General features: G+C 34.7%; 1 protein-coding gene across 1 annotated transcript; it reads right to left on the reverse strand.

The window, feature by feature from the left end:
* Positions 1-2,858: 2,858 nt before the first annotated feature.
* On the reverse strand, positions 2,859-26,960 carry LOC126975510 (sorbitol dehydrogenase-like). Its single transcript, XM_050823441.1, has 8 exons — positions 26,846-26,960; positions 24,258-24,294; positions 20,094-20,227; positions 10,478-10,668; positions 6,680-6,864; positions 4,806-4,984; positions 4,596-4,717; positions 2,859-3,706 (listed from the first exon to the last, which is right to left on the reverse strand). Exons 1-8 carry the CDS (start codon positions 26,897-26,899, stop codon positions 3,520-3,522), a joined length of 1,089 nt encoding a protein of 362 aa, XP_050679398.1. The 5' UTR covers positions 26,900-26,960; the 3' UTR covers positions 2,859-3,519.
* Between the last annotated feature and the right edge of the window lie 256 nt (positions 26,961-27,216).

Genomic DNA, 27,216 nt, shown 5'->3' on the forward strand with positions numbered 1-27,216 from the left:
AGGAGTTTTTTTCAGTAATACTGTCCCTTTCGGTATATCCCTTGCTAACTGCATAAGAATCAATGGATAATTTTATTCTTCTCTTATTATCTTATTGTAATAAACCCTCAACAAAACCACATTCATCAATAATATAAGATACCAAAAATAATAATTGTATCTAAACTTTTAAACTTTTTGGGAGCCGTCGTTAGTAAAATTGTAAAAATATATTTACAGTAAGGGTCCTAACCCTTACTGTAAATAAATTTCGGTTTTGTTTTGTTATCTTTTATTGTTCTTGTTTCGTCTGTATCTTTTTCATTATTTTATATTCAAATAATTGATATAATCAATTTTATATACAAAAATTAATATTAACTGATTTTTTTATAAAATCAATGACACAGTATTTACCTAATTTCAATGCAGTTTTACTATTTTAAAACTTTTACTACATGAACTTTAGGCATAAATCACGGTGTACGGTAAAAAATCATATCTGATGAATGATTCTGTATTTATCTATTCAAATACGAAGCAATTAGCAAATAAGATTTATCTCTTTTTCGCTTGCGATACTTGCATTTACTGTCATTCTTTGACGTGTAATTGTAATGTAGTGTGCTATTGCAATGTTAAATTATTCATGTGTGCGTTAGTGTATCATTTTCAAACACCGAATGTTGTCTACGTAACCTATCTATACTTTTAAATATCATTGAATCTATGTACCTACTTATCATATTATAATTTTTTATTCATCATCATCTGGGTGAAATCTGATAGATTATAATGATTGTTGTGATTTATACATTAATATATCATTCGTCTTCTGATTGACGAATAATATTTAAACTAGGTAGGTATTTTAGCTAATATTTAAGATTCTAATCTTAAGTGGTATCGTAAAAGTAAAAATGAGGTTTTATAGGAGAAAGCGCGGGAGGGCGATATGTGCTGCAAGATGTGCGCTATAAATTAATATATCAATACATGTGATTAATAATACTTTTTAATTAATATAATAATAATTATTATTATTTTAATAATAATACTTTTGCATCAATTTCGCTCACCATTCAAGATCCATAATGAAACATTCAGTCAGTACAGTGTTATAAAAAAGATCGATAGAAGATTTGTGAGTAGATGCGACGCCGACATTCAGAGACGCGATCGCGCTAAGCCGTGTGCTGTTATAAAGTCCTAGGTACAAGGTAAGGCTATAAGACATCATAAAAGATTACAATTTAATTTTTAATTTCATGATATATTATCAGCGATAGAGCTTGTGTAAATATAATTAGTAGTTTTATAATAAATGAAAAACAACAGGTTAAAAATGTATTTTTATTGAAACGCTAATAATACTCGTTCGTCATGGATTTTAATACATTCTTCATACTCAGTCGGTACTAGTTTAATATTCCTCCTCTCCCAATGTACGCCACTAAACCTGTTTCTTTTAAATCTTTGCCTGTTCTCATCCAGCTGCCAGGAACCATACCCAGGTTGCTCCACCTAGCCGGAGGGCGCCGTACATTACGTACCCCAGTCGCGGTCGCCATTCAAGACCATGTCGAACACAGCGGTTGTCTGTTCTGCAGCTAATGAATTTATAGAAGATCTTCAGGAGAGACCCTGTGTAAATCGTCGCGTCGCTAGCCGGAGGGCGGCGTTGTCTGTTCTGCATCTATAGAAGATTAGTCTCCAGGGGTTTCTCAAAAGCCGCTAAGCCCAGCGTTATTCTTTTGTTGACCTTTACCTCGAAGTTACTTGCCTTGAGTAGTATTATACTGTTATACAAGTTTGCCACCCGCATATTTGTACTTTAATAAATAACGCACTTTCCAAGGTCCAGGCCACTTCAAGATGAGTCAACTGATAAAAAACATGGCGTGCCTACAAAGTACACATGTCAGAAGTGAAACTTCTTTGGAAACCTACTTTTTAAATCTCGTTTATATCAATTATCCTAATCTATTCTCTAAACCAAATGTTTTTAGTCAATATTAGAAATTATTACATGTCCTACTTACTCGCGGCCACGCGCTAAACCTGCACGATACAAAGCTAGTGGGAGAGATGTTCTACTTTTTCACGGCCGCGTGCTAAATCTGCACGATACAAAGCTAATGGGGAAGATGTTCTACGTTTTCGCGACCGCGAACCTGTACGATATAACTCTAGTACGGAAGTTTTTTTTTTTTATGGAATAGGAGGACAAACGAGCGTACGTACAAAGTTGTTCTACTTACTAGCGGTGCCATGTGCTTCATGCTACGTTCGCCCTTTCTCACTCAATCTCAATCGGTCTCAATCTCCCTCTCCCTCTTCTTGGATAAAAACGTCCCACATTTTCGTGACACTTTATTGGCACATATAGACACTGGATTTAAAAATTATCCCAAATTCGTTATCTGCCCCCTCGAGAACATCGGATTCTCATCATCATCTCTTTCAACAATATGGATATATATTGTTGAAATAATCTAAAATGATCTTTACCAAAGCATGGATATCGTGTACAACATGTGTACAAGGTTTTTGGGGAGGCTGAGATGAAATTAAAAAATATCATATTGACAGTTTTTAATTTAATATAGGTATCTACAACCAGACTTACATACATATTATGAGATCAGATTCCGTTAGGTTCCGAACATCCGTGTCAGAAAATGTAGAATAATCCACAAGCCTTTGTTTTTTTATTTCTTATAATATTTTATCGGTTTTTTGTTTATAATAATTAGAAATTTAAATATTCTCTCGGATGATTCACATCTGCCTGGCCAACTTTTTTTTGAGTATGAATGTTGTCTGAATTTAATCCTAACATTTCGGGATAAAACTAGAATGCAATAAAACAATCATAGTTCTAAATAAAATTTGTATTTAATTATGTACGTAGGTATTACAAAATACTTCATATTTTTCAGGTGCGAAATAGACAACAATGTTTAGATTGACTAGATAGTAATAAACTACAGTAATAATTGTGGAGCTTTTAACAAAAATATAAAATAAATCCGATACTCCCTGTATTTTTTATAAATAATTTAATATACCATCTCTGCTATGACGGCTTTAACATACAATAGGATGTAATTTTAAAGGATACACTATTTCTCTCGCACAGATATTTTGTAATACTAAGTATATCGATAAATATCCATACGGTAAAACAATGGTTTACTCTTGTCCCACTTTTAGCGTTAAAAAAAAAGAAAAAAATTACACCTGGATAGTTATGAAGGCTTAGCTTAAAACTAATAAATAATGCATTATGATCTTGGAAGATTAAGAACTTGGAAGTTTCTGTTATGTCTTGAAAACTAGGCAACTTCTTGAAAATGGGTATGCACAAGGAGAAAAATGCTTTTTATCTGAACACGTTTAACAAGTTCAGCATAGGTAACTTTACAACAATCCTAACCATATAGTTACATGAATATATTTTAAACTGAATCGAAAACTAATGCAACACAATTCAATAAATTCGTTAATTTGAGTGAGTGAATTTTATAATATGGCAATTTATTGAGCGACGAATTTTTTAGGGTTATTGGTATCCCTGGGCTGCAAGTGGATCATGACCTTGATGCCAAGACCTTTTCTGGCGACCTCATAGGCTTCCAGGGACTCTTCTAGAGAGAAGTGGTGAGTCACGAGAGGTTTGACGTTGATCTGCCCACTTGCGATCAAGGAGAGTGCGATGGGGTACCTGTTGAATTATAAGTAGGTGTTTAATAATCATTTGTTATTAAAACACGTTTATTTAGTTCCTATAACAACAAAATATGAACTTATCTACTATTACTTTGGAAAAGCTGAGCTTATGAGAAGTAATGGCAAGAAACTCATTTACATATTTACAACTCCAATAGTTTTCCAAATATTATTTCTGTCTCAGGATTTTTTGAATCACTTATATATTACGTCAAAATTTATCATCCATCGGAAAATATATGCCTCAGATCTGAGAAGAACGGATGCAAAAACTCATCGGTTTTTTTATATTATTTCGGTTTAACAATATTTATAAAAATGCATCGGTCGGTTGATCCATTCCCAATGTGGTATCATTAAAAAGTAATTTATGTTAATAACGTTTAGAAAACCAAATAAACATTCAGTAACAATTTTTTTTTAATTTTGAGTAGCTAAGTGCCAAAATAATTCTAGGAAATTCAAACATTTGAAAAGCGAAGCCTCTAGTCGGCTGACCTGTTTGTTGTTATGTAGGTATACCATGATGTGCATGACGTACTACAAAAGGGTACTGACAAATTCTTATTATGCAGCATTATTCAATAAAATGTGTAAGTTAGACCCTAAATATTAAAATACATACCTAAAAATTATTATTAGATTAACCTCCTTAATTTTGATAACTTTTATGCAAATATTTATTGCCAACGTTTTTGGTATGGTGGTTGATTATTATAATATTTTTCCTCTATTACGAGCTCAAGCGTAATGCCCAATACTAATAATATAAGCACACTAGTTTCAAAATACACCATATTTATTATTATGTAGGTAGAGAAGCAAACGAACGAATAGAAATATAAATAAATATAATAATATAATTCTATGGTGCTGAAACTCACTCGTTTACGTATCTGAAGATGCCCCGGATGTCCACCTCTCGCGCCAGAGCTCCGGCGATAGGCAGCGTCAGTTCGGGGCTCCCCATACCCACCAATACCGCCACTCCACCTGACTTTGTCGCCTGCAATTTTATTTATGCAGTTGTCAACAGAGTACATAATATTCCCTTAAGAAAGTTTGATGATTAAAGGCTATAGATATGATCTCACCAATAAAGCTAGTCTCACGGTGGACTGCGCCCCACTGGCATCTATAGAGATGTCAGGATGTCCTCCCAAGGTCTCATGAACTTGGTGTACGAGATGAGCCTCGTTCGAGTCTCTGGCCACCAGGATCGTGTGGTCGGCACCCAGTTTCTTTGCCGTCTCCAGGCGACTTTCGAGAATATCTTAAATACAAACACAATAATAATTAGTAACATAAAAATACTACAAATTATGTTTCTAGGTGTTAAGAAACCGGCAACATAATATTATCAACATTGCGAAGAAATATATAAATGTTTACAACCAAATAAATAATAATCAATGGACTATGTAATACATTGATTTAAGACGTTATAAATTCCGCTTGGACCTTTAACTGGCGTATTTTTCTTAACAGGTGTGCACAATGGTCCCAAAAGATTAGCCAATTAGCATCATAAGTGATGTTTTTTAATGTGCGCGCACAACTTATAGGTACATAGACGAGAGAGTTTCAGTATAATTTAAAGTACTCTGTGGAGTTGAGAAAAGTACTCAACATACTAAAATGTACAATGCCTCTTTTACTGGCCGCCGCAATAATGTAATATAACGAAAGAATATTATTTATTTTACTTGTATATTCGTACTTTAAATGCTTTTAACTGTAGGTATTAATAAAAACAGTTTTTCTGTGAAATAACTATCGTCAAGGTCAAAGTATTTATTTGCATAAACATGTTAAATTGATTTAAAATTAATTTTATAAAGAACATGTTTGCCATATTTATGAAAAATACATTACACATTAAAAAATAATAAGTTACGTAAATACCATATGCTATAAAGGTTTTACTCCGATTACTTATTATATAGGTATCCTATATTTTACCCGACGTCATAACACACCCCCCATTCCTCAAAACAACGCAGACTTATGAATTAATTTAAATCAAATATAATGTTCAAATGTTTTAATAATTTTGCTAATTTTTTATTTTACTTACATAGTTTTAAGTATGACTCCACTAACAATATATGGATTTATAATGGTTTTTTTTTTATGGAATAGGAGGACAAACGAGCGTACGGGTCACCTGTTGTTAAGTGATCACCGCCGCCCACAATCTCTTGCACACCAGAGGAATCACAGGAGCGTTGCCGGCCTTTAAGGAAGGTGTACGCGTAATACGTGTACCTTTAATGGTCTGAATTAAATGAATTTTATTTTATTTTATAACAAATATCACCCAATATTAAGCAAAGGTTACACTTTGGGTCTTGTTGTCTATCGGCCGTGTGGTCAAATAATATTAATATGTTATATGAGTGATAATTATGACAAACGCCTAGTGTCACAGATTTGAATAAAATGTTTTTTAAATTATAACGCGTGTAAAACAGAGTATTTAAATTAATTTTATCTTCACCCATGCTTTAAATCCTCTATTAAAGATTCTAAAACAGGTAGGTTATAAAACACCCAAAGTCCTAATAACCATAACACTATCCAAACGAGTGTTGTAATGAAATTCAATACAACATTACATGAGCCGTTTTCATTACAATACTCCTTTGGATGATATTATGGTTACTAGGGCTGGCTTTGTTAGCAGTAAGCAAGTACACAACAGTTGCATAAATAACTATTCTAGTATTTGTTTATTCTGACATTTCGTTGATTTATGAATGTGAAGGCTTGTTTGAATGCGAGAAGAAAATAATTTTAATATAACTCTAAAGAAGTAAGTACGCACTAGCTTCATATTATGTGCGTTTATAATGAATTATGTTCGATAGTCTGTTATATGTCGTATTGCTTAAACAATAATGATAATCACTAACTTAACACACATGCACGTGATTACCTCATAAATAATATTTATAAACAATGTCACCTGTAATGAGCACCCTGCTGGCTCCCATGGCCTTGGCCGCCAGCAGCGTGACGAGCCCGATGGGGCCCGCCCCCAGCACCAACACCACGTCCCCCGCGGACACTCCGCCGCGCCGGCACGCGTGCACTCCCACCGACAGCGGCTCGAGCAGTGCGCCCTCCTCCATTGTTATGTTGTCGGGTAGTCTGAAAAATGTCGTTTGTTACTTGTGCTACGGACTCACTACCGCCCTTTTACCGCCATAATTATAGCATTCATTACCAACTAAGTAGCACGCGTGAAAAAGAAATGCTTTTCCAAACGCATTCTTTTTATTAGAAAGGTTCTTGGGAAAAATCACCTAATTATTTATCTAGCAGAAAACGGTGTTAAATTGCGTGAAAAATTCAAGATAATGGACAACCGACAAGATAATGGATAATTTGCCAGTGCCTACCGATTCAACCGGTGCACGACTTCATGAACATGCCGTACGACCTCTATTGCCCAAGTTTACGTGATGATATAGACAAGAGATGCTGCAGTAGAAAGTAGTTGTAGTGCATCAGAAAAGTGGCAGCACATCGATGAGTGGCCCAGCAAGCATGTACTGTGGAACCCCGCAAATTGCGACATTCGCGGGTTGTCACAAGATGAACTACTGAGCTTCTGGGCGTTTCATAAAATAAAATATATTATAACTTTAACTTTAAGGAAATAATAATAAAAAAAAAACACATCAAGCAGACCTCCCGGTAACAAGATCATCCAGCCACCACGAGTAGCGCCCGTTCACGAGCATGACTCATGGACCAGCCATCGCCTCCTTCGACCATATTTTAGGGAAGGGAATGACCCGCCCCACGTCGCTGCCACAAGCAGAGGTATTAAGGCGAGCATGACGATGCCTGTCACGAGAAATCTACCGAATAACAAAACAATGTTCATATCATCAAGACCTTTCCAACAATATATTATGGGGTGTACGAGGGCGGCACTGAAAATTTCGGGAATCAAGGAAGTGACACATTACTATTTAAAAATGTATTTATTGCTTTTCGAAGTATTCTCCGCGAAATTTGACACCTTTTTCCATACGATGGAACCAATCATTGAAGCAACCATTCCATTTGGAAGTTGGGATCTCCAAAATGGCCGTTTTGTAGGCGTCCACAGCTTCTTCAGGTGATGAAAATCAATTTATTCCTTATTTTAGGGAAAGTATAGAAATCATTAGGGCTTAGGTCGGGGCTGTACGGTGGATGGTCTAATAATTCTATGTTTTCTTGCTCTAAAAACTCTTTTGGACTGTGCGCGGTGTGAGAACTCACATTGTCGTGATGGAGGATGATGCGGCGGTTGCAGTTCTCTTTACGGAGTTCAGAAACGACCTGTGGCAAACAAATGCTAGCATACCATTCTGCATAACCCTTCTTTGTCCCTCAAGAGGAATAGTCGCAACATGGCCGGTTTTGGAGACAAACGTGGCCACCATTTTTGTAGGCTTTAACTCATTTTCGAACACCCAAACTCGTGACTGGGTTCGTACACGTATATCCAGAATTCGTCACCTGATACGATGTTGTATACAGCATTTGAGGATCCTGCGTGGAATCTTTCGAGAGTTCTGACGCACCAAGTAACGCGAGCCGCTTTTTGCTCTTCACAGAGCAAATGCGGCATCCATCGAGAAAACAACTTTTTTACACCTAATTGTTCATGCAAGATTATTTGTATTTGACTCATGCCAATGTCTAAAGTTGCCTGAATTTCGCGGTATGTCACATGTCGATCTTCCTCAATCAGCTTACGCTCAGCATCAACGTTTTCTTTGGTGACTGCAGTTTTTGGACGACCTTGACGGGGATCATCACTGAGCTTGACACGTCCACGTTAAAATTCAGCAAACCAGCGATTAATTGTGGTATTGGATGGGGCTTCATCACCAAATGCAGAAATCATCCGGTCAACACACTGTTTTTGTGTTAAACCACTTCGAAAGTCATAATAAATCATCGCTCTAGAATTTTCTCGAGTCAATTCCATTTTCTCAACAACTAAACAAGTTTGACAAGACCACGTGACAAGACCGGGAATCTTTTTTTAAATAAATAAATGGTATTCGATTTTTAAAACCAAGGATTTTTCAATTCAAAAGACTTTAATATGACAGGAATAGTGGAAATATTCCATTCCCGAGACTTTTAGTGCAGCCTATGTATCTGTACCTATTGTGTTTGCTCAAAAATAAAATTTCAATTTCCAACGCAGTCTTTGTGCTTTATCTAATATATAAAATTCTCGTGTCGCGGTGTTTGTAGTTAAACTCCTCTAACACGGCTAGACCGAATGTCATGCAATTTTGTGTGCATTTTGAGTAGGTCTGAGAATCGAAAATCTATTTTTCATCCCCCTTAATGTTAAGGGTAGTCCCCCTAATTTATATTTTTATTGTATTGATTTTTTTTTAAATTTTTTTTATTATGATTCAGCATTAAAAATAGATACAACTTAAAATTTTCGCCCTTCTACGATCTACAACTATTTTTATATTATTCTATTCGATACACAAATCCGCTATAGGGTTGCAAGATTGCAATCGAATACAATAATTTGTAGTACCTATGATATATTTCGCAGGTCTGAGAATCGGTTGCATCTACTTTTGATACCCAAAAAAAATTTTTATTACTTTATATAGCAATACAACGTTTGCTGGGTCATCTAGTATAAGTATATAGATATCTACATTATATTTATATTACTTTATCTATATTATACTTATTTTTAAAGTTCTATTAAATGTAAATTATATAGCTTGAACGGAGTTTCGTTGACTTTTTCCAATCATCGCGTTGACTGTTCTAGTGAAGTTCTAATAATCCTTTAGTAATTTTAAAAATATCTGGGACATTTGCTATTTCTTCTCCATGCAATATTGACACAGCTGTTCTCGTACAAGCAGTGTTTATCAAATAATTTACAAGAACAGTGGCAATGGCGAATACATTTTCATGAGAGATTATATTTTAGAATAACGAAACGAGTAAATGAAAAATATTATGATCTGAGTAATAGAAATGAGAAGGTACTAGAAGTGAAACAACTGGCGGGTGACCAGCGAGTAACATGTGAAGTAGTAACTATCAAAGTAGTAACACAGAAAAGAAGAGGAAGAGTAGTAAATAGTAAGTGAAAGGTAAATGACTGGCGCAGCGTTCCGCAATTTGACGCACAATGACAAAAATAGGGGTGGTGGCAACACTGCTAAAACGATACAGTTAAAAAGGGTGACCACGAGCCACTGGAGCAGGCAGTGCCGGAGTAACCACGTAGCAAGAGTAAACAATTGCTACAGTCCCCGATAATAATGATACGTACCCTTCCAGCTATCGCTAGAATATACAACTTCAACAAAGTCTTAATACTGTCATATCGTATTTTAGCCGACGAGATCAAGCAAGCCCTCTCGATCAAAAGTCGTCTTTCTTCAAGATTGCATCTTGAACTAAATAACAGAAAATTATACTTTTTAAGTTCGATAAAATATTTAATTTCTAAACAGGGCTTGCAACAATTTACTTCCTCATTAAAATACTTATCTATTGGTAGTTGTCTATAAATAATTAACTAAAAAAAATTAACCCAAAAAAAGGCAAATACAAGACGTGTTGAGTATTGAGTCTTTCGCACTTTGATATCGCATAGTAAAGCAAGGGCTAAGACCTCAATAGAATTTGCTACGGGCCCCGCGCTTGCTTAGTCCGGCACTGGGAGGGAGAGGAGAGGAGGAGGAGAGGAACAATACTAAGTACTCACTTGTAGCAGAAATCAGCGGCGTGTTTGTAGTAGCGGACGAGGTTGCCGTGGACGGGCGGCGTGGCGCAGAACTTCATGTCAGGACACAGGTGGTAGCGGCCCGTCTTGCAGAACTCGCAGTAGCGGCACGGGACACCTGGCTCTATGGCCACGCGGTCTCCTACTGACAAGTGCTTCACTTGAGCACCCATCTGGAAATCACGTGACTTGGTCTATTCGTTGTCATCTCACATCTGTGCATAGGTGTATATAATAATAATATTAGTTATTCACAACTCGCCTCGCCACGAATACTCTTGCTCTATCATTGGATCGAAAATAAAAATCTACCTCACATTTTAGGAAATATGCCTCATCATGACATCAGACATGAGAAGAAGGAGCGAAATGAACTCAGCGGGCCATTTCATAGTTCCCTTCCCGAAAGATAACCAACGGGAACACTATTACTACGACTGTCCGTTGTTTATAAATATAAATAAATATATATATATATATATATATATATATCGTAAACAGTAAAGTTTACAAAAAAATACAAAAAATAAAAATGCGAAATTTTATTTTCTACAATAATGGTTAATATTCCTTTTGCACAATGTCCGAAATATCGCCCAATAACTTTTCTTCAAGAGCTCCACCTGGATCTGCCAGCATTTTGTGATTTTATGCTCGGCAAGTGCCCCTGAGCGTTCTAAAAAAAAATGGATCGATAATTTAGAGAGAGCTTAAATTCAACTTTTACAAGCCTACTCGATTTAAACCGATTGTATTGGGTTTTTCTTATTGACCGTACATCCTAGAGCTGTCATTCGATCCTGAGTTAAATTGACGGACTTATATGTACCGCAACAATTTAAATCTCTCGAGACAATGTATTATGTACTTACTGTAAGTCATTGACACGATTTCAACATGAATCGTGATGGAGATTAAGACAGTTCTTACATGAGACTCGTTTTGAAAGGTCATATAATATATAAAATTCTCATGTCGCGGTGTTTGTAGTTAAACTCCTTCGAAACAGCTTGACCGATTCTCATGAAATTTTGAGTGCATATTGGGTAGGTCTGAGAATCGGACAACATCTTTTTCATCGATTTTTCGACGATTTATTTTTAATTTTTTGACATTTTTCTTAAATAGATTCAGAGTCAGTCAGCATTAAAAAGTACATACAACTTCAAATTTTCACCCATCTACGATCAACAGTTAATTTTGTATCGCGATTTTATTATCGGCTATACAACGTTTGCTGGGTCAGCAGTCGACAGACGTTGTCCTGTACACACGTCTTAAATTTGAAAAATCATTGAGAATCTAAGCCAATCTCAAATTCACTGGAACACACAAAAAAATCGGTCCAGCCGCTTAGGAGGTAGTTCAATTGTGAATCTAAACCATTCTCGAATCTACCTGAAGAACTAACCACTGGGCTATAGGGGTAGTCATGTATTTTCATGCCATTTTTATGTACCTACACAGCTTATCATAAGTTTCTCGTGTTACGCGCTCATCTTCTATCTCTGAGTCGACGTGTCTGTGTATTGAACTGAACACAAAAATGCAAACTTTATTAAAAATGTCTGTTTATTTTTTTTGTACACACTAATCTTTAGAACTGGGCAGTTTTTGATGAAACTTCATGACTGCCTTCAGCTTAGCCTGGAGAAATATTTATGCTGTATTTGATCAAAATCGGCGAACGGAGAGGAACGTTATGTTTATCCAAAGTTTATTAACAAGAGGTCGGGACAAAGGCTACAAATTATCGTGCTAGATGCAGATACAACAAAATAATTTTGCAAAAATGCTAACAAATATAGGATTTATACTTAAACAAGTATTTTGCATAAATATAAAACCTTTTATTCTAAACGAATATGTGACAATAAAAGAGTGGCAATTAGTTTTTTGCCAAATCTTCACATAAGTAGTAGCACAATTTTTCGTAGGCCGGTAGTTAGTAAAATGTATAACCACAGAGTAGGAATATTTACATATAAAGTATAAGTGACTTTTGTCAGTACGTCATGCGATAGGCATTTGACCTACCTAAATTAATATAATTATTATTTTTGACAGTTACTTTGCACAACGTTTTCTCTTCACTTTAGTGTAATAACAAATTCATAATAGTCAAATCTCTTGCGTCGTGCGTCGAAATAGGTATATATATATATTGAGGTTTTGATGAGGTATACTCATCAAACCTCAAATCGTGTGATTTACTATTTAACAATAATGTAATATATTATGTTCGATTATTATATTACTTATCTCACGATGTGTACCATAACGTTCTGACCTCTCTTATCTGTTACAGCTCTAGCCAACAATAGTATTATGTTGTACTAACGTTAAGGATGAAATGATTATTACCATATTGGATTAAGTACGCGTTTTCCAATAAAATTCCACTTGTTTTACGATAACATTGCAAATATATGATATGTTGCATTATTATTATTTCGTCGGGGATTGTGAATGCAAGCATTATGTTCCAAAGGACAGAGATGCGCTGGCCCATGACGCGAAATGAAAGCTGATCCCGAGGCTCTTTTATCGCATCGAACCCGACCCTGGATACCACCACTGCTTATTCCGCGGTGCGACTCATCCTTGCCGGGGGAATATACCTTCATATCGCTGTGCTCAAGGCCTTGACAGCTAACGTAGGAAATCGAAAGTGTTTGTGCTAACCGAACGCGAGCGAAGACATTTGAGAGAGAGAGAGGTTTTCCACAGGTTGGCATATACGGCTATACACCTAAAGAGAAACCCCGCCTGTATTCCTTAGGGCCTGTCGCATCCACATACTCACTATAACTACTTGTAGGTACCTATTATTATAATAATTAAATTCTTTGCTATAACATTAAACACTAAATGGTAGCGAATACCTACAGCGTTGAGAAGTATTGCCACGTGCAAAAACAAATATGATTTAATATACTTAATTATAAGCTGTGGTAATAATTATTTAAAAATTACATGAAATGTCTGCTGCAGTAGGTAATTCAAAGATATCTTATCATTATTTTTTCAAGAAGATATTAATATTATGAAGATAATAAATACTAAAAGCGCCCCGGCCGAACTAAGCTCATCATATTCGATGCGGTAAACACTAGCCCCCTTATTCATAATGGTCCGCTAACTTAAAACAGCCGCTAAGGAGTGTTTTTACTCATTCTGACTTAGGTCAATAGAAAAAGACAGTGAGAATTAGCAATGCTTTAAGTTAGTAGACTATTATGAATAGGGGGTTAGGTAGACAAAATAGGTACTTTTTTATTGAGTGCAATGCATAAATGAGCGTCAGTGATAAATCAGATCAATATAATTGGGCAACAGCATCCATTAGTTCAATTAAATGGCAAAAGCACAGAATAAAGAGTAAATAGTAGGTAAAAGTAAGTCAGTGAAGAACGATCAACTTGAGTTTTCTGAAGCACCAACTAAACAATTATTTTGAACCGTACGTCATAATACCGCTCAAACAAACTCTTCTACCGATTAAAATTAATCTTTTCTCTCGTTGGATAACACATAATTTTATTGAGGCTGTCTGTTTGCAATCGATGTAGTTAGGTGCTGTATGTTTTATTAGTTAGAGAATAATTCTGTCAATGTAAGGAAAAATGTAATGATGTAAAAAATTGCTTAGGGTACAGTAGGTACTATGTTGACAACAAAATAATCAAGTACTTATCTAGTTGAATATAGATTATTTGCGATTCGTTCCAATAAAAATAATAATATTTAAGAAAACCTTAAATATGCCCTTCCAACTTTAACAAGGCATCACTAACCTTTTTGTTAACCCTCTCTCTTTCAGTGGGTAGGTAGGTACCTACTTGTTAATACAATATAAAATAGTTAAATACCACTAACACACTTCTTACCTCCTGGTACCTGTATAAAATCGCGTCAGTAGTTTTATGGTTGGAAAATTTATATTGCCGTCTGTATCTAATCTATGTAAGAATTTAATTATTATAATCTTAATGGCATTGTTTATGTATGAATTGCCGCGCTTTTTGATAACAGCATCTGTTGACTAATACGTACCTACTTAACAATTTTATGGGTTATAATCCTATTTAACAGAGTATGTTGAATTATATAGAACTAAAATACACTTTAAGACGAAAGTACAAAAAAAATACAAAATCACTTATTTCGCAGTTTACAAGTACACAGTAACATTTTACGCTGCTGGGGGAAATATTAGAATTAACAACAACAAGCTAATTACTAAAATTTAACTAATCAAATAAAGAAAAAACTAAAAGTAATAACTATACAAGTATTAATTGTGTGTGTATGGAGGTGAAAGTGTATGTATTGTGAATTACATATTTTTATAGGATAGTACCATAAGAACATTTTCGGTTTCCATATAGGATAATTGTATTAAGTATTTTGAAGCTCTTTAGCCTTGAAGTTGGAGTGTTCTTTAAATTTACATAGCTGGACCAGTTTATCATAAATTCGTGTGGTACAAAAAGGTTGGAAAACGACATGCAAATGCAGTTATGACAGTGGTAACAGGCAATTTGTAAACTCGGTTTCTAAGCAATGCAATGTATTGTACTCTTTGGAGTTCAGAGCTGTTTTGTGGACAAGCATCGCATTACTCTTATCAGGTAAAGCTTTGGAACACTGAGTACTCAGGTGCGACGCTCAGGCGTCGCTGTACAAATCATTCGTTGGGTATCTACTCGGTGTCCTCAAAGCGACTTTTAATACAGCTTTTAGAGACTGATCGTTTGGCGATTAAATAAAACAACTGCTTGACTGTGAGGAATATGTGGAAGATATGATTTATTTGAAAGTTACATGATATATATATACAAAATCCTTAAAACTAGTTAACCAATCACAATTGTTACTTAAAAAATATTTACAAGTTCAGAAAATACACACCAATACTAAAGCTTACATTTTAACCAATAGTAAAACGTTTCATTCAATAAGAATTGAGAATAATATTATGTGTTCTATCTCGCTCTAAAACTAATGCTATCGCAGTAAGCCGGCCAGAGAGCGCGGTTTCGATCATACGATGTCAATGAGCATTCAGCACCTACTCTGTCGCTCATTGATTAAAATTGCATGAATAGCGACCCCCGAGTCCCGACGCGTCAGTCGAGTCCGCTCGGCATTGCTGTGCGGTTGTGTAACGCGGAGCATATGACTGATCACGTGAGTATATGTGCGGTCGTCGAGAGAACGTGACGATGCTCGTACATCAATGAGATGACTACTGGTGATCTGTATGATTCTATGAGTTGATGTTACGTTATATAAAATAAAATGTTCTTTTCAGAACGAATCTTTCGGCATACGCTTATTACAGTTATTATGCACGATTAATATTTCTACGATCTATAATGCTACGTTACAAGTTAGATATTAGACATTTGTATTAATTGATATTATTGGTTGTAGGTACAGCTACAAGCTCTTTGCGCTCTTTCCAATTTTATGAGGTTGGTGGAATTGGTACCTCCTCAGTCTAGAATGCAATAATTTACGATTGATTGTCCGAAGGCTAAATAGATGCTTTATAATAATAACATAAGAAAAACTCTATTTGTGTGGTCGCAAGTGCATTTTAGAGCTGGACGTCTAGTACAGTTTGTACAGTAAATAGCTATGTCATCAGTGTAACACAGGATCTCAGCATTTTGTAATGGGATAAACATAATGTCATTAATATATAATACAAACAGGGTAGGGCCTAAAATGCTGCCCTGTGTTACACCGACGGATATTGGTCTCAGGTCACTAAGTTTATCAGCAACTTTAACACATTGGCTTTTATCCGTCAAATAGCTGGTAAACCAATCCACTATAATTCCTCGAAACCCGTATGCTTCGAATTTTCGCAATAGGATGGGAATTGAAACTTTATGAAAGGCTTTCGATAAATCTAGAAATACTTCAACACAGGCCCTTCCTTACATATTAACCTTTTTCCCTCCAATAAAATGTTTACAACAAATTTTGTCGTTTGTAGTCCTTGACCCACCAACAATGAAAATAATAAAGCACAATTTAATTTGATATTATAACTCTAAGAAAGTATAAGGATTTATTGATTAATTATAGATTGTATCGCTTAATTTATTTATAGAGTCGAATACGGTATCTAATGCGTACGAATTAAAGTTCACTTTCACGGTCACGTTCTTTACTTACCTAGGTATTTTTTCCCAAATGTATGTAAAATACTTAAAATTTTATGTAATGCTAAGAGATTTACAATGACACAGCTGTAATTATAATATGGACTGTTGTGAAATTTGTTCTTAAAAAGTAAAAAATGAATGTTTTCATTGCCAACATATTATTGAGAATCATAGTCTGACTGCAGCACCTCACTTTTAAGAAATAACTTTGACATAATACTCCGTATAGTCCCAGAAGTATTTATCACTTAAAAAATTAAAATTGTTGAGAAGTGTGTAATTGTTAAGATGAGTAGAGACTAGTCACAAGAACATTGACTAATATAAAATACATACTTCGAACACAGAGTTTAAGTATTAAGAAATGAATTGCAAATATCAATTTAACAAATCATATTACATAGGAAATTCTTTAAATCCGAGATATAAAAAACTACTAGGTCGCAACCTGTCAAGAACTATATTAAACTTGAATTTCAACCAAATTTTATTTTATAATGTAAACCTAAACTATGCAGAAGGTACAGTCGTGCCTCAGACCTGAGAAAAACTACAAAAAAAGAAAAAAAAAGAGAGCATAAACCTGAAAATTTAACTTTTAATAGGTAAGTAAGTAGGACTTAGATTTACAAAATCAATTTCAAGTAAGAAACATAACTTGTAACACTTTGTTGATGGTAATTCTGAACAAAAATATTAACCATTAAGTTGAAACAAGGGTCACCTGATTGTACATAACCCCATAGATAACACGTGTTTATTTAACTTCAGTATTGCCTCATAAATGAAATGTTTGTGAAAACAAACTCTTAATTACCATTATTAAGATTGCACAGGACGTTATAACAAGTCTTGTTGTCAACTCTAGTAAACTATACTATAATCCGAAAACTAATATTGTTTTTTTAAAAAAGGTAAATTATTACTTCTAATGGCCAGAATAGGCCATAAATATTATTGCAACTTAAAAACCTCAAATTTTTATTTTTTGAGGTTAATAATATATCACAATAATGGAATGGACATGGACATGTTCTTAATGAATCCTAACTGGTAAAGAGAGTGGCTCGATTAAAATACTACCCGCCACGATACGCGGTTGAAAAAAAAAAATTACAATAAAACAACCGACTTCAAAAACACTATTCCAAAACAATACTTTACGATTTTCCAAAACAATATTTCATGGATGCCACTGTCAGATCTGGACCGAATTACAATGGGACCACACGGGAAGCACCAGCTTATAAATAAATTGAAGAATTATCAAAATCGGTTCACCCAGACGTAAGTTTTGAGGTAACAAACATAAAAAAAATACCGACGAATTGAGAACCTCCTCCTTTTTTGGAGTCAGTGGAGTGGAGAAAAAAAATTTACAATTATTGAAGAGCAACAACCAAAATCACAAAGTGAAGGGCTATAGCTCAAAAGAAGCTTCACAATTGGTGGGAAAAGTGGTCATATCCTGCGTAAGTCAGGGGTTGATGGAGGGTGTCTTATCAAGGAGACATCATTCATTCATGGTGAAGATTAGATCGTGTTGTGAAAAATCTTAGTGAAACGCTTTTTAAGTCCTGTCAACAAATGGCACGTTCCAGCCTATATTAGGACCTGGTCCAGCCCTAATCTGAACCTCTTGGAGTACAAAATATGGTAGTTTTAGAAGACATGGCCTGCTCTTAACAAGACACCGACATCGAGACGCTAAAGAAATCTCTAACAATGACTAAATTTCTCATGGTAACAGTGCGTAGAGGCCTGCATGTGACGTGCACTTAAGTATTTTTTATAAGGAATATATGTACCTACATAAGAAGGAAGACAATAATTGTTAAGCTAGAAAATATTGTAAAAAGGCAGAAAATTCATAGACAAAATATATTATATAATATATAACTAAAAACTATTCACAAAGGCGGAAAATATTGGCGTTTGACCTTGACTTCTAAATCAGGTACGCCCGACGTAGCCCACTAACGATATTACATTAAATAATATACAAACGATCACCGTAGTAACACTGACACACCTCCCGATATCACATTCTAGCTGATAACGAGTTATAACTGGTTTTAATGAATTCTTTTATAGGTTTAATTATTCATAAAAGTCAGCCAGTTTTATTCGGTTTTAAATATTCAGAATTTCAATGTGTCAGGTTTTTTATTTCGAAACTCTTTTGTAAACATTACGTGGACAAGGCGCACGATGTCACATATTTTCGGGAAAGGTTGTAAATGCACCATATTGTAGAACCCACAACTACACAATTATAGCTATTGATATTAACGTAGGCATATAGTTTTTAACGTAGGCATTTAGCGGCGTTGAACACTTTTCTTAAGATGGGTATAAAATGTTAAACTCGCGTCACGTGACTTGATCGAAAATTCGTAAGACGGTCGTTGAATGTTATGTTATGGATGAAAGTTGGTTTTTCTGAAAGATAAACTTTTTAATGTAAAATACTTATAATATTAGTTCTGAATTGTTAAATTTTTATAAATGAATATTGTATTTAACTTCATAAATGCTAGTACTTTTATGCTGACAAATAAAGCAATTCGTGCGAAATTAATCCCTAACCATTCCAAAATATTGAATAATACACAACGTTAATATTCTAGTATTCATTTCTGATGGCACTCGCGGAGTACAACTCGTTTTTTAATACAATATATTGCAATGTTATGAAACGTTATTATGTGGCAGCGTCACGATAAGATAAATATATGCGAATTGGCTATGATAGTACAAGTTTCTATGGCTTATCGGTCTAGGAAAACAAAAAAGTATTGTAATGACTTAATTTATACCTTAGCTATTTGTGTATTACGTAATAGTCTGAACATCATGATAATTTTCTACATTTTTCTAAAGCCTTTGGAAATGCAAAAAAATAGTTATAAATTACGATTTTGTGTTGTTCTTTTGTCGCAGCAGAAATGACGACCTGAACGTGAAACACTCGAATTACCAATTTTATTACCAATTTCTATTCTTAAGGGTTTTCTGCCGTTTCTTTAGGTTTTCCCTCAATTGTGTGGTAAAGGTTATAACATAAATGATTTTCTTAATGATACTACAGACTGGGAATTGAGCGAAAACAGGCTCTTTAATTATCAATTTATACGTACGTATTTATGTACGATATAACATTGTAATACATATTTTTATAAATAAAAGCCTGCTGAGTTTTTTGCGCCCGTTCTTCTCAGGTCTGAGGTACACTATTTTGAATGGATGGTAGTTTTTGACGTTCAATAAGTGATTTAAAATCCTATTTTGAATAAAAATATTTGAATTTGAATTTTTTTTAATTTAAATACATTATGTTCCTATCAAAACTTCTCACTTATCACTCCATCTATTTACGGTGCGTTTATAGTAAAAAGTTTAATTTATTAGCTTACCTTACAAACGACTCCGGAAGCCTCGTGGCCCATCACCATGGGCGCATCCAGCACGAAGTGTCCGCAGGCCCCACTCTGCCAGTAATGCACGTCCGACCCGCAGATGCCCACGCAGTCCATTTTCAGGAGTACCTCTATAATAATGGTTGTTAAGTTAAAAGTATGTGTGTACTTAATATGTACGCACGCAAGAAGTTCTTAGGAAATTTTAGCCACTTGTTTGGCGTAACATAACACGAACCCTAAAAATTGGTATTCCTCGTGCTATTTTACTTTTGTAGAAATAACAATATTGCAATAAAGAAGGAATACATATAACCCATGAAAATATTATTATACAGCATAATAGCGTGTATTTGAATATCATTAAATTATTTTTATACAATTAGAAAGGAATGAAATTATTTTGTTTTACAACTTATACATAATATTGTAATTTACTTAATTTACGACGACTTTTGTATACTAAGCCATCAGTAGACATATAAGTTACAAGAGACTATTATGTTAGCAGAAGTAAGATACAAAGAGTCTAGTTGACTACACTGACCTGTATAAATACCACTGGACAGGCTGTTCCATATGTTTGACAGCAATTTTTTGTACCCATTTGAAGCGCCACTCGCGAGCGTCCAGAGAACTAATTTTGAGGTATAAAACAAATGGCGGACCGGACCTTTCGTTTTCCGTGTTATTTATAGATACTTCAAGAATCAACGTAAAGTACACAATTTTTTTTGTTAATAGTTTCCCACCATCTATCGATGGTTGCTGAGGTTGTCATCACTAGTTTTAGTACCGCAGACTCTCGCTACATGGCCAACAGCCTTCAATCAACAATTTGCTATTGTTGATAGAAGCCAACAGCGCCAAAATGGCGAATAACAAACAGGCACAAAAGCACTTTGACAGCCGCAAGTCCAGTGGTATATAAGTAGAGATCAGTGAGTTGACTAGCTACCGTCAGACGTCCCAGACGTACTGAACGAAAAATAAATTTAAAAGTATTGTGTTTTATTCTGTTTCGTAACATTAGCCATGATTGTATCTGCTATTTTATCTTAACTTTATTTGAACGGTCTACGTATAATCCTACTGATAATGTGTAGTAAAACATACTTATTATTAAATCAATCCAATAAATTCTAAATAACTTTATCCCTACCTCCGTACTACTTTTAACTATATAAAAGGTAACTACATAACATATTACTATTTATTTAAATTAAATTAATCAAATTATTATAATTAACTCATTTCGATACCAATTACGAATACAATTTAGGTGTGGCTATTATCATGCAACTTATTAATGCAAATTATGTTATCATTGGCACTGAAATCAATGAGATAAGAAACTTAAAATACAGACTGACAGGCTGAATCACAAAGAGCCCATACCATAACGGGATAAAAAATTTCAAGCTTCTAAAATTCATATATATGCGAACAGCAGACTCTATAGTCTATTCTATAAGTTTTAGGAGCACGTATTCAGTTGAAAAGGCTGAAATAAAATAAGTACCCGAAGAAAGTACCGAAGTACCAAATAAAACTACGGTGTTCGTCACTCAGTCTGTCTGTTAGCGGGCTGTAGGTATCTTCTAAACCATAATAGTTAAAAACGTACTTATACCTATGTATAAATATCCGTTGAGGATTTCGCCCGTGTACGTTTACACGACAATCTAACCATGTAGCCTATCAAAGTCAAAGTCAAAGTCGGTCGTAATGAAAAGTTTTCTGGTAGCTGTCATAGTTTTTCTTAATTCCGAGACAAACTATTATTATTTAGCACTAATAACATTTTACAGATGAGAAATATGATCTAATAAAACAGTCTATTTTTATGATGGTCATAATGTGCAGTTCTGAACGCACATGGACGGTTTATAAAACATATAATGAATGCAATATTACAAAGCTAAATATTTTTAAATGTACACTTTATTTTTATTTAAATCTATAAATGTATCACATAAAAATATCAGTTTTTTGCTAAAACATATTACGCATAAAAATTTAAAAAAAGCTAATTATTATAATTGTACACTTCAATTTTATTTTTAAAGTATGTATTACATCAAAATAACAGCTTTTCAATACGAAAAATGATAATTTTGTATATCTTGACGGAGTTTTTGTTTTGGCAAATAATACCACAGTAAGGACCCCCACGCACTAGGCAGCCTGGTTGCCGCAGCCAGTTATAGCAGCCAATCGACGACTATTTTAGATCCTTCCGTCGAGTGATATGGATGTGGAAGAACTGAAAAGACCCTGGATTCATATGCTTTCTCTAGAAAGGCAATCAAAAGGCTAATTCCAATTACTATTTTAAAGATGTTCGTGCATTCCCAGACTGGAATTTTAACTACACGAGGATATCAGTGCAATCGTTTTATAATCTTTTGGAAAAAATACGAAATTCAATCGGCATTGATACCCCCTTGCGAGCTTGAGAAAAACTTGTGATTACTTTGTGAGTGCGAAAATGACAAAATATGTTTAATAAGTCATAACATTTATTATTTATTTCTTATATTGGCATGATAATGAATTAATTAGGTCAAGTTCTCCTGAAATAATTCTAGTAATTCAGAATCGTGAGACATCTGTTGCATTTGTGTCAGTTGATGGTAACACCTCGTTTCGACGTTGGAACAGCCGTAGAATACGCACGGCGGCTTTCAATGTATTTCTCCAAATACAAAGTTATTTTTTGAAAAAGTTCGGAACCCCAATTACATCTGACTGCTACTACTAGTGCGCGGAGACTGACGGCAGCCACATACATTCACCTACACATGCTCTGACTGCGCGCAGCCAGCTGGTAGCCGTGCAAACAGGCGCGTTGTATTGGTTGCCACAGCCGGGAATTTGTGGCTGCGTAGTGCGCGGTCTCCCATACCACGTCATATGTTTTACTGGCCTAGTGTGCGGGGGCTCAAAGTGTATTGTTTGTCGTCAAATAAAGACGATGTATAAAATCCGGTCGGATTAGAATTGCAAATAAGCATAAATACAATGTTCTACAAGACGTTATGATCATCATTTAGTATTTTTGTTTGAAATCCGAGTCTATAAGTTCTTAACTTAAAAACCTTGCCACGTCTGTCTGAGGACTAATAGTAATTATATATAAGCTTTATGAAACTGTTGCTTAATGAGGTCATAGATAGTACTAGTAAAAATTAAAAAACCCTAAACCAAAGAAAGTCAACATACCCGACTGCACTTAACTTAGTAAGTTAACTTATTTAGTAAAGTGCAATCAATTAGATTTTTGAATTGAGAGTATATACCTATGTTATTACATTGCAGATTACTCCAATCTACCTACTGACTACTTTTACCAATCTACCGACCGCTACAAATTTAAGTTACTAAGTTAAGTGAAATCGGGTATGTCGATCTTCTTGTTTTAGGGTTTTCATTTCAAAATTACACAGAAACGCAGTCGGGTTTTAGATTTTGAATTTTTTTTTTAGTGTAATTATTGAATGAGTTTGAGTTTTAGACAGTTTTTTTACGCCCTGCCCATTACAATGCAGTGCTGCTCAGGATTCTTGAAAAACCCCAAAAATACTGAGCGGCACTGCAACTGCGCTTGTCACCTTGAGACATAAGATGTTAGGTCTCATTTGCCCAGTAATTTCACTAGCTACAGCGCCCTTCAGACCGAAACACAGTAATGCTAACACATTACTGCTTCACGGCAGAAATAGGCGCCGTAGTGGTATCCGTAATCTAGCCGGCATCCTGTGCAAAGCAGCCTCCCACTTGTTAAACTATTACAGCCTTCACCGCGTCGAGGTACTCCCAGCTTATGGTGTGTTCTGATTCATAATTAAAAAACCGGTGTCACTTTCACAATTAATATGAACCTATTATTCTAAAGAAACCTATGAAGCTTAAATCCATCATTGAATTTGGTGACAAAAATCCACCATTGTGTTTTTTATTTTAATATTGTTGACACATGGTCACTCGTCATCGAGCTCATCGAGCCGTTCAGGCATTGGTAAAAATGTACTAATATAATGTTGTTATAATAAAAATTATGATTCTATTTTTACTTTCGGTTTTGTGTTTACTTATTAACTCGATTTAAAGTTTACAATTCAAACTTACGATATGGGAGTAGATAAAATCAATTCTTACCATTGTCACCGAGAGTCTCGGGTAGGGGTATTGTTTCCTGTAAATAATAAATAGCATTAACAAAATATTGTATTAAGTAGGTACTTATACTTTAGGCCACGCCGACGCAGTAATACGTAATCGCTTCCAGCTAGTTATGATATTTATGTATATTTTAAGGATTCACTACATTGTATTGTACTCTAGTTTGGAAATTTGATTAATCTTAGTTTCCTCGATAGAAAAAAAATAAAAAAAATTGCGTGTGTACAAAGTAGGTACACATGTCAGAAGTGAAACCTGCATTGTGCATGAACCTCTAAACTACATATGAAGTCCTGGTACATGTTGCTAGGATGACACATGATTACAACCGCTATGAAAGACATTACTAGCACCGCTACCATATTTATGTTCTCCTGGTGCCTATGCAGTTATAAGTCGTGGGTATGACATAAGAATATATTAAGGTATACCTACTCGCGTCATACATAAAAATAAAATAGTATGCATATTTCTGTCTCATTCTTTGCCGGCTTCATCCTACACATTTTTGTATTAGTGTCTCTTACCTGTCGTTTTTTCCGTTGCATCCGGTTATAGCATAAAATAAACCATGCAGTGCAAAATAATTCATGGTCTTAAGTAACTTGATTATTACCAAGCCCCAAAGTACACCTTATATTGTCAAAATACATAGCATATATCTGACTAATAAGAAAGGTATATCTGACTTTGCGCACGTTACGTCCATCGTAATTCGTAACAACAACAGCTCCTCCGACCCGTGGTCGTACAGTGCAGCGCTGCTATTCACGTTAATTCAAAATCTTTGACGTTAAGTTCTGATCCAATCCACGTTTAGGTCTAGAGTCGTATTTTCCTATCATATCCCTAGAACTTTAATGAGCTAAACACATGATGGTCGTATTTGATACGGCAGCACCATCGGACAGTCCGGTGGGTGTCTCGCACCAATTGATCCGGCCTCGGCCTATGGTACGGTCCGGATGGAAATAGTAAAAAATTTATTCGATGGACAATGCGAAATACCATCAAATATGGTCCGCTACCAGACCGTCCGATGATGGTTCCACCGTATCAAATCCGACCATGTTTACCCTTTAACTGCACCGACGAACTGAACTGAAGTTACAAATACTGTTTTATCAATTCTTCTACTACTATTGTTGCTGTACGAGAATAAGGCGACTGTTTTCGCTAGAAGCTCGGTGCCCCCAATAATAATTAAAAAGTTAAGTTAATGTTAACGTAGGAATCGATTATCATCAATCAATGCAACGTAAATAAAATAATTAAAGTAAGTAAAAAAAAAATTGGTGGTAATGGTTATTAAAATTAACGTTAAATACTCGAGTTAAAATTTAATTAAAATTAATGTTTAATACTCGAGTTAAAATTTCGACTCATTAGTGTTTATATTTATATTTTTTAAGACAAATGTTGCGTCCCAGTCCCAAAGGCTTAAGTTTGATATACAATATAATACTAATGTGAACTTTGCGTTGGATTTCGCCTTAAGATCTAGAATAAAATATTTGTGAATTTTCTGGTATTTCTAAATAGTGATTCTTGACATTGATCCTGGTTAGATATTTAAATTTTAAGATATCAATTACTTTAAAAATCCACTCATATAACATTAAAGAGACTAATATTTCAATACTTAATATATAATAGGTAGGTACTTAATATATTGAATAACTAATATATAACAATAATATATTAAACACAAAATAGATATTTAAAAAACAACAGTGTATGACAAAAACATATTATTATGTATGACGTTAATGTCACTTGTTTAAAATATATACCTTATACAATACTATAATATTATTGCCTTATACCAATTAATATTAAATATTACACTAGTTGCAAGGTCGTCGGGTGATTTTTTACGTGTATTCGGTCGCTGGGGCTTATTAGTTATTTATAATGCATAAGCAAAAACCTACTTAGCTGTTGAAGTGAAAACATCTTTTGGCGTGCTAGGACAGTTTAATGTGATTTGTGGAGGTCACAGATTAACAAATAAATTATTAATCTAAGGGGGTATTGATACTGAGCTGTCTTGAGACGCTTACGTTATTAACTATTACTCTTTAATCTGTGGTAACTTTAAATAGTCTTAGCAACAAATCCGATTATGTGTATCGGCTATAATCGTCGCAATGACCCTATTCTATTACCCTAATAAAAAACATAAGATCCGTTCGGTAGGTAACAAACTTCAGAGGATTTATTTATTTGTTCGTGAACCGCCAAAAATTTACAAGTAAAAGGTACGCTCATATAAAAAGTAAAATAAGTAAAGACTAAATTAATAAAAATTTAATTTATATAAGAAAGGTATAACATATCAGGATCACTCTAGGCCAATTTGAAGATTGCGTGAAAGTTACATAAAAATTGGCGCAGTCGTTCTGGAATCCCTACCAAAGAATACGTAATACAAGTATCCCTTTTCCCTACGAAAACTCCGAAGTTTACATGCAATTACACAAATCTCAATCAAAACGTTAAAAAATTTCAACTAATTCATCAAATAACTGGATATCAATATGACATAATATTATTGTACTTACTATTCGTAAGTCTTTCGTCTTGTAAAGAATTGCGCCAAGGTTATCCTGTGCCATGTTGTGCGCGTGCGTCGTACGTAGATAACGAATCACTACTGAACGACGATGGACACCCGCCTTAGCTGTATTGATAAACTCACTAAAAACATTAGGGTGCTTACATGCCGAGCGTTTTCCTGCTGAATAATATTTAGCTTATTTTATCTTAGTACAATTTTAACAAGTAGGGTAGACCAGGGACAATAGTAACATTGGCAATATTTCCGTGACTAAACAGTTAAAACGGTTTATTCGTGCACAGACGTGTTTGCCACTCAGCCGCGAGTGCAGTGTGAGTCGGACGTGTACTATACTTTATTAAGAATTCAAAGAAA

The sequence above is a fragment of the Leptidea sinapis genome, chromosome 36 (genome assembly GCF_905404315.1).
Source record: "Leptidea sinapis chromosome 36, ilLepSina1.1, whole genome shotgun sequence".
Taxonomy (NCBI): domain Eukaryota; kingdom Metazoa; phylum Arthropoda; class Insecta; order Lepidoptera; family Pieridae; genus Leptidea; species Leptidea sinapis.

Excerpts from the sequence above, each read along its gene's own strand:
- LOC126975510 (XM_050823441.1), bottom strand. The coding sequence starts at position 26,899 with ATGGCACAGGATAACCTTGGCGCAATTCTTTACAAGACGAAAGACTTA. Across the intron at positions 24,295-26,845 it reads AGACGAAAGACTTACGAATA|GAAACAATACCCCTACCCGA; the intron begins GTAAGTACAATA and ends TATTATTTACAG. Across the intron at positions 4,718-4,805 it reads CCGTGAGACTAGCTTTATTG|GCGACAAAGTCAGGTGGAGT; the intron begins GTGAGATCATAT and ends ATAAAATTGCAG.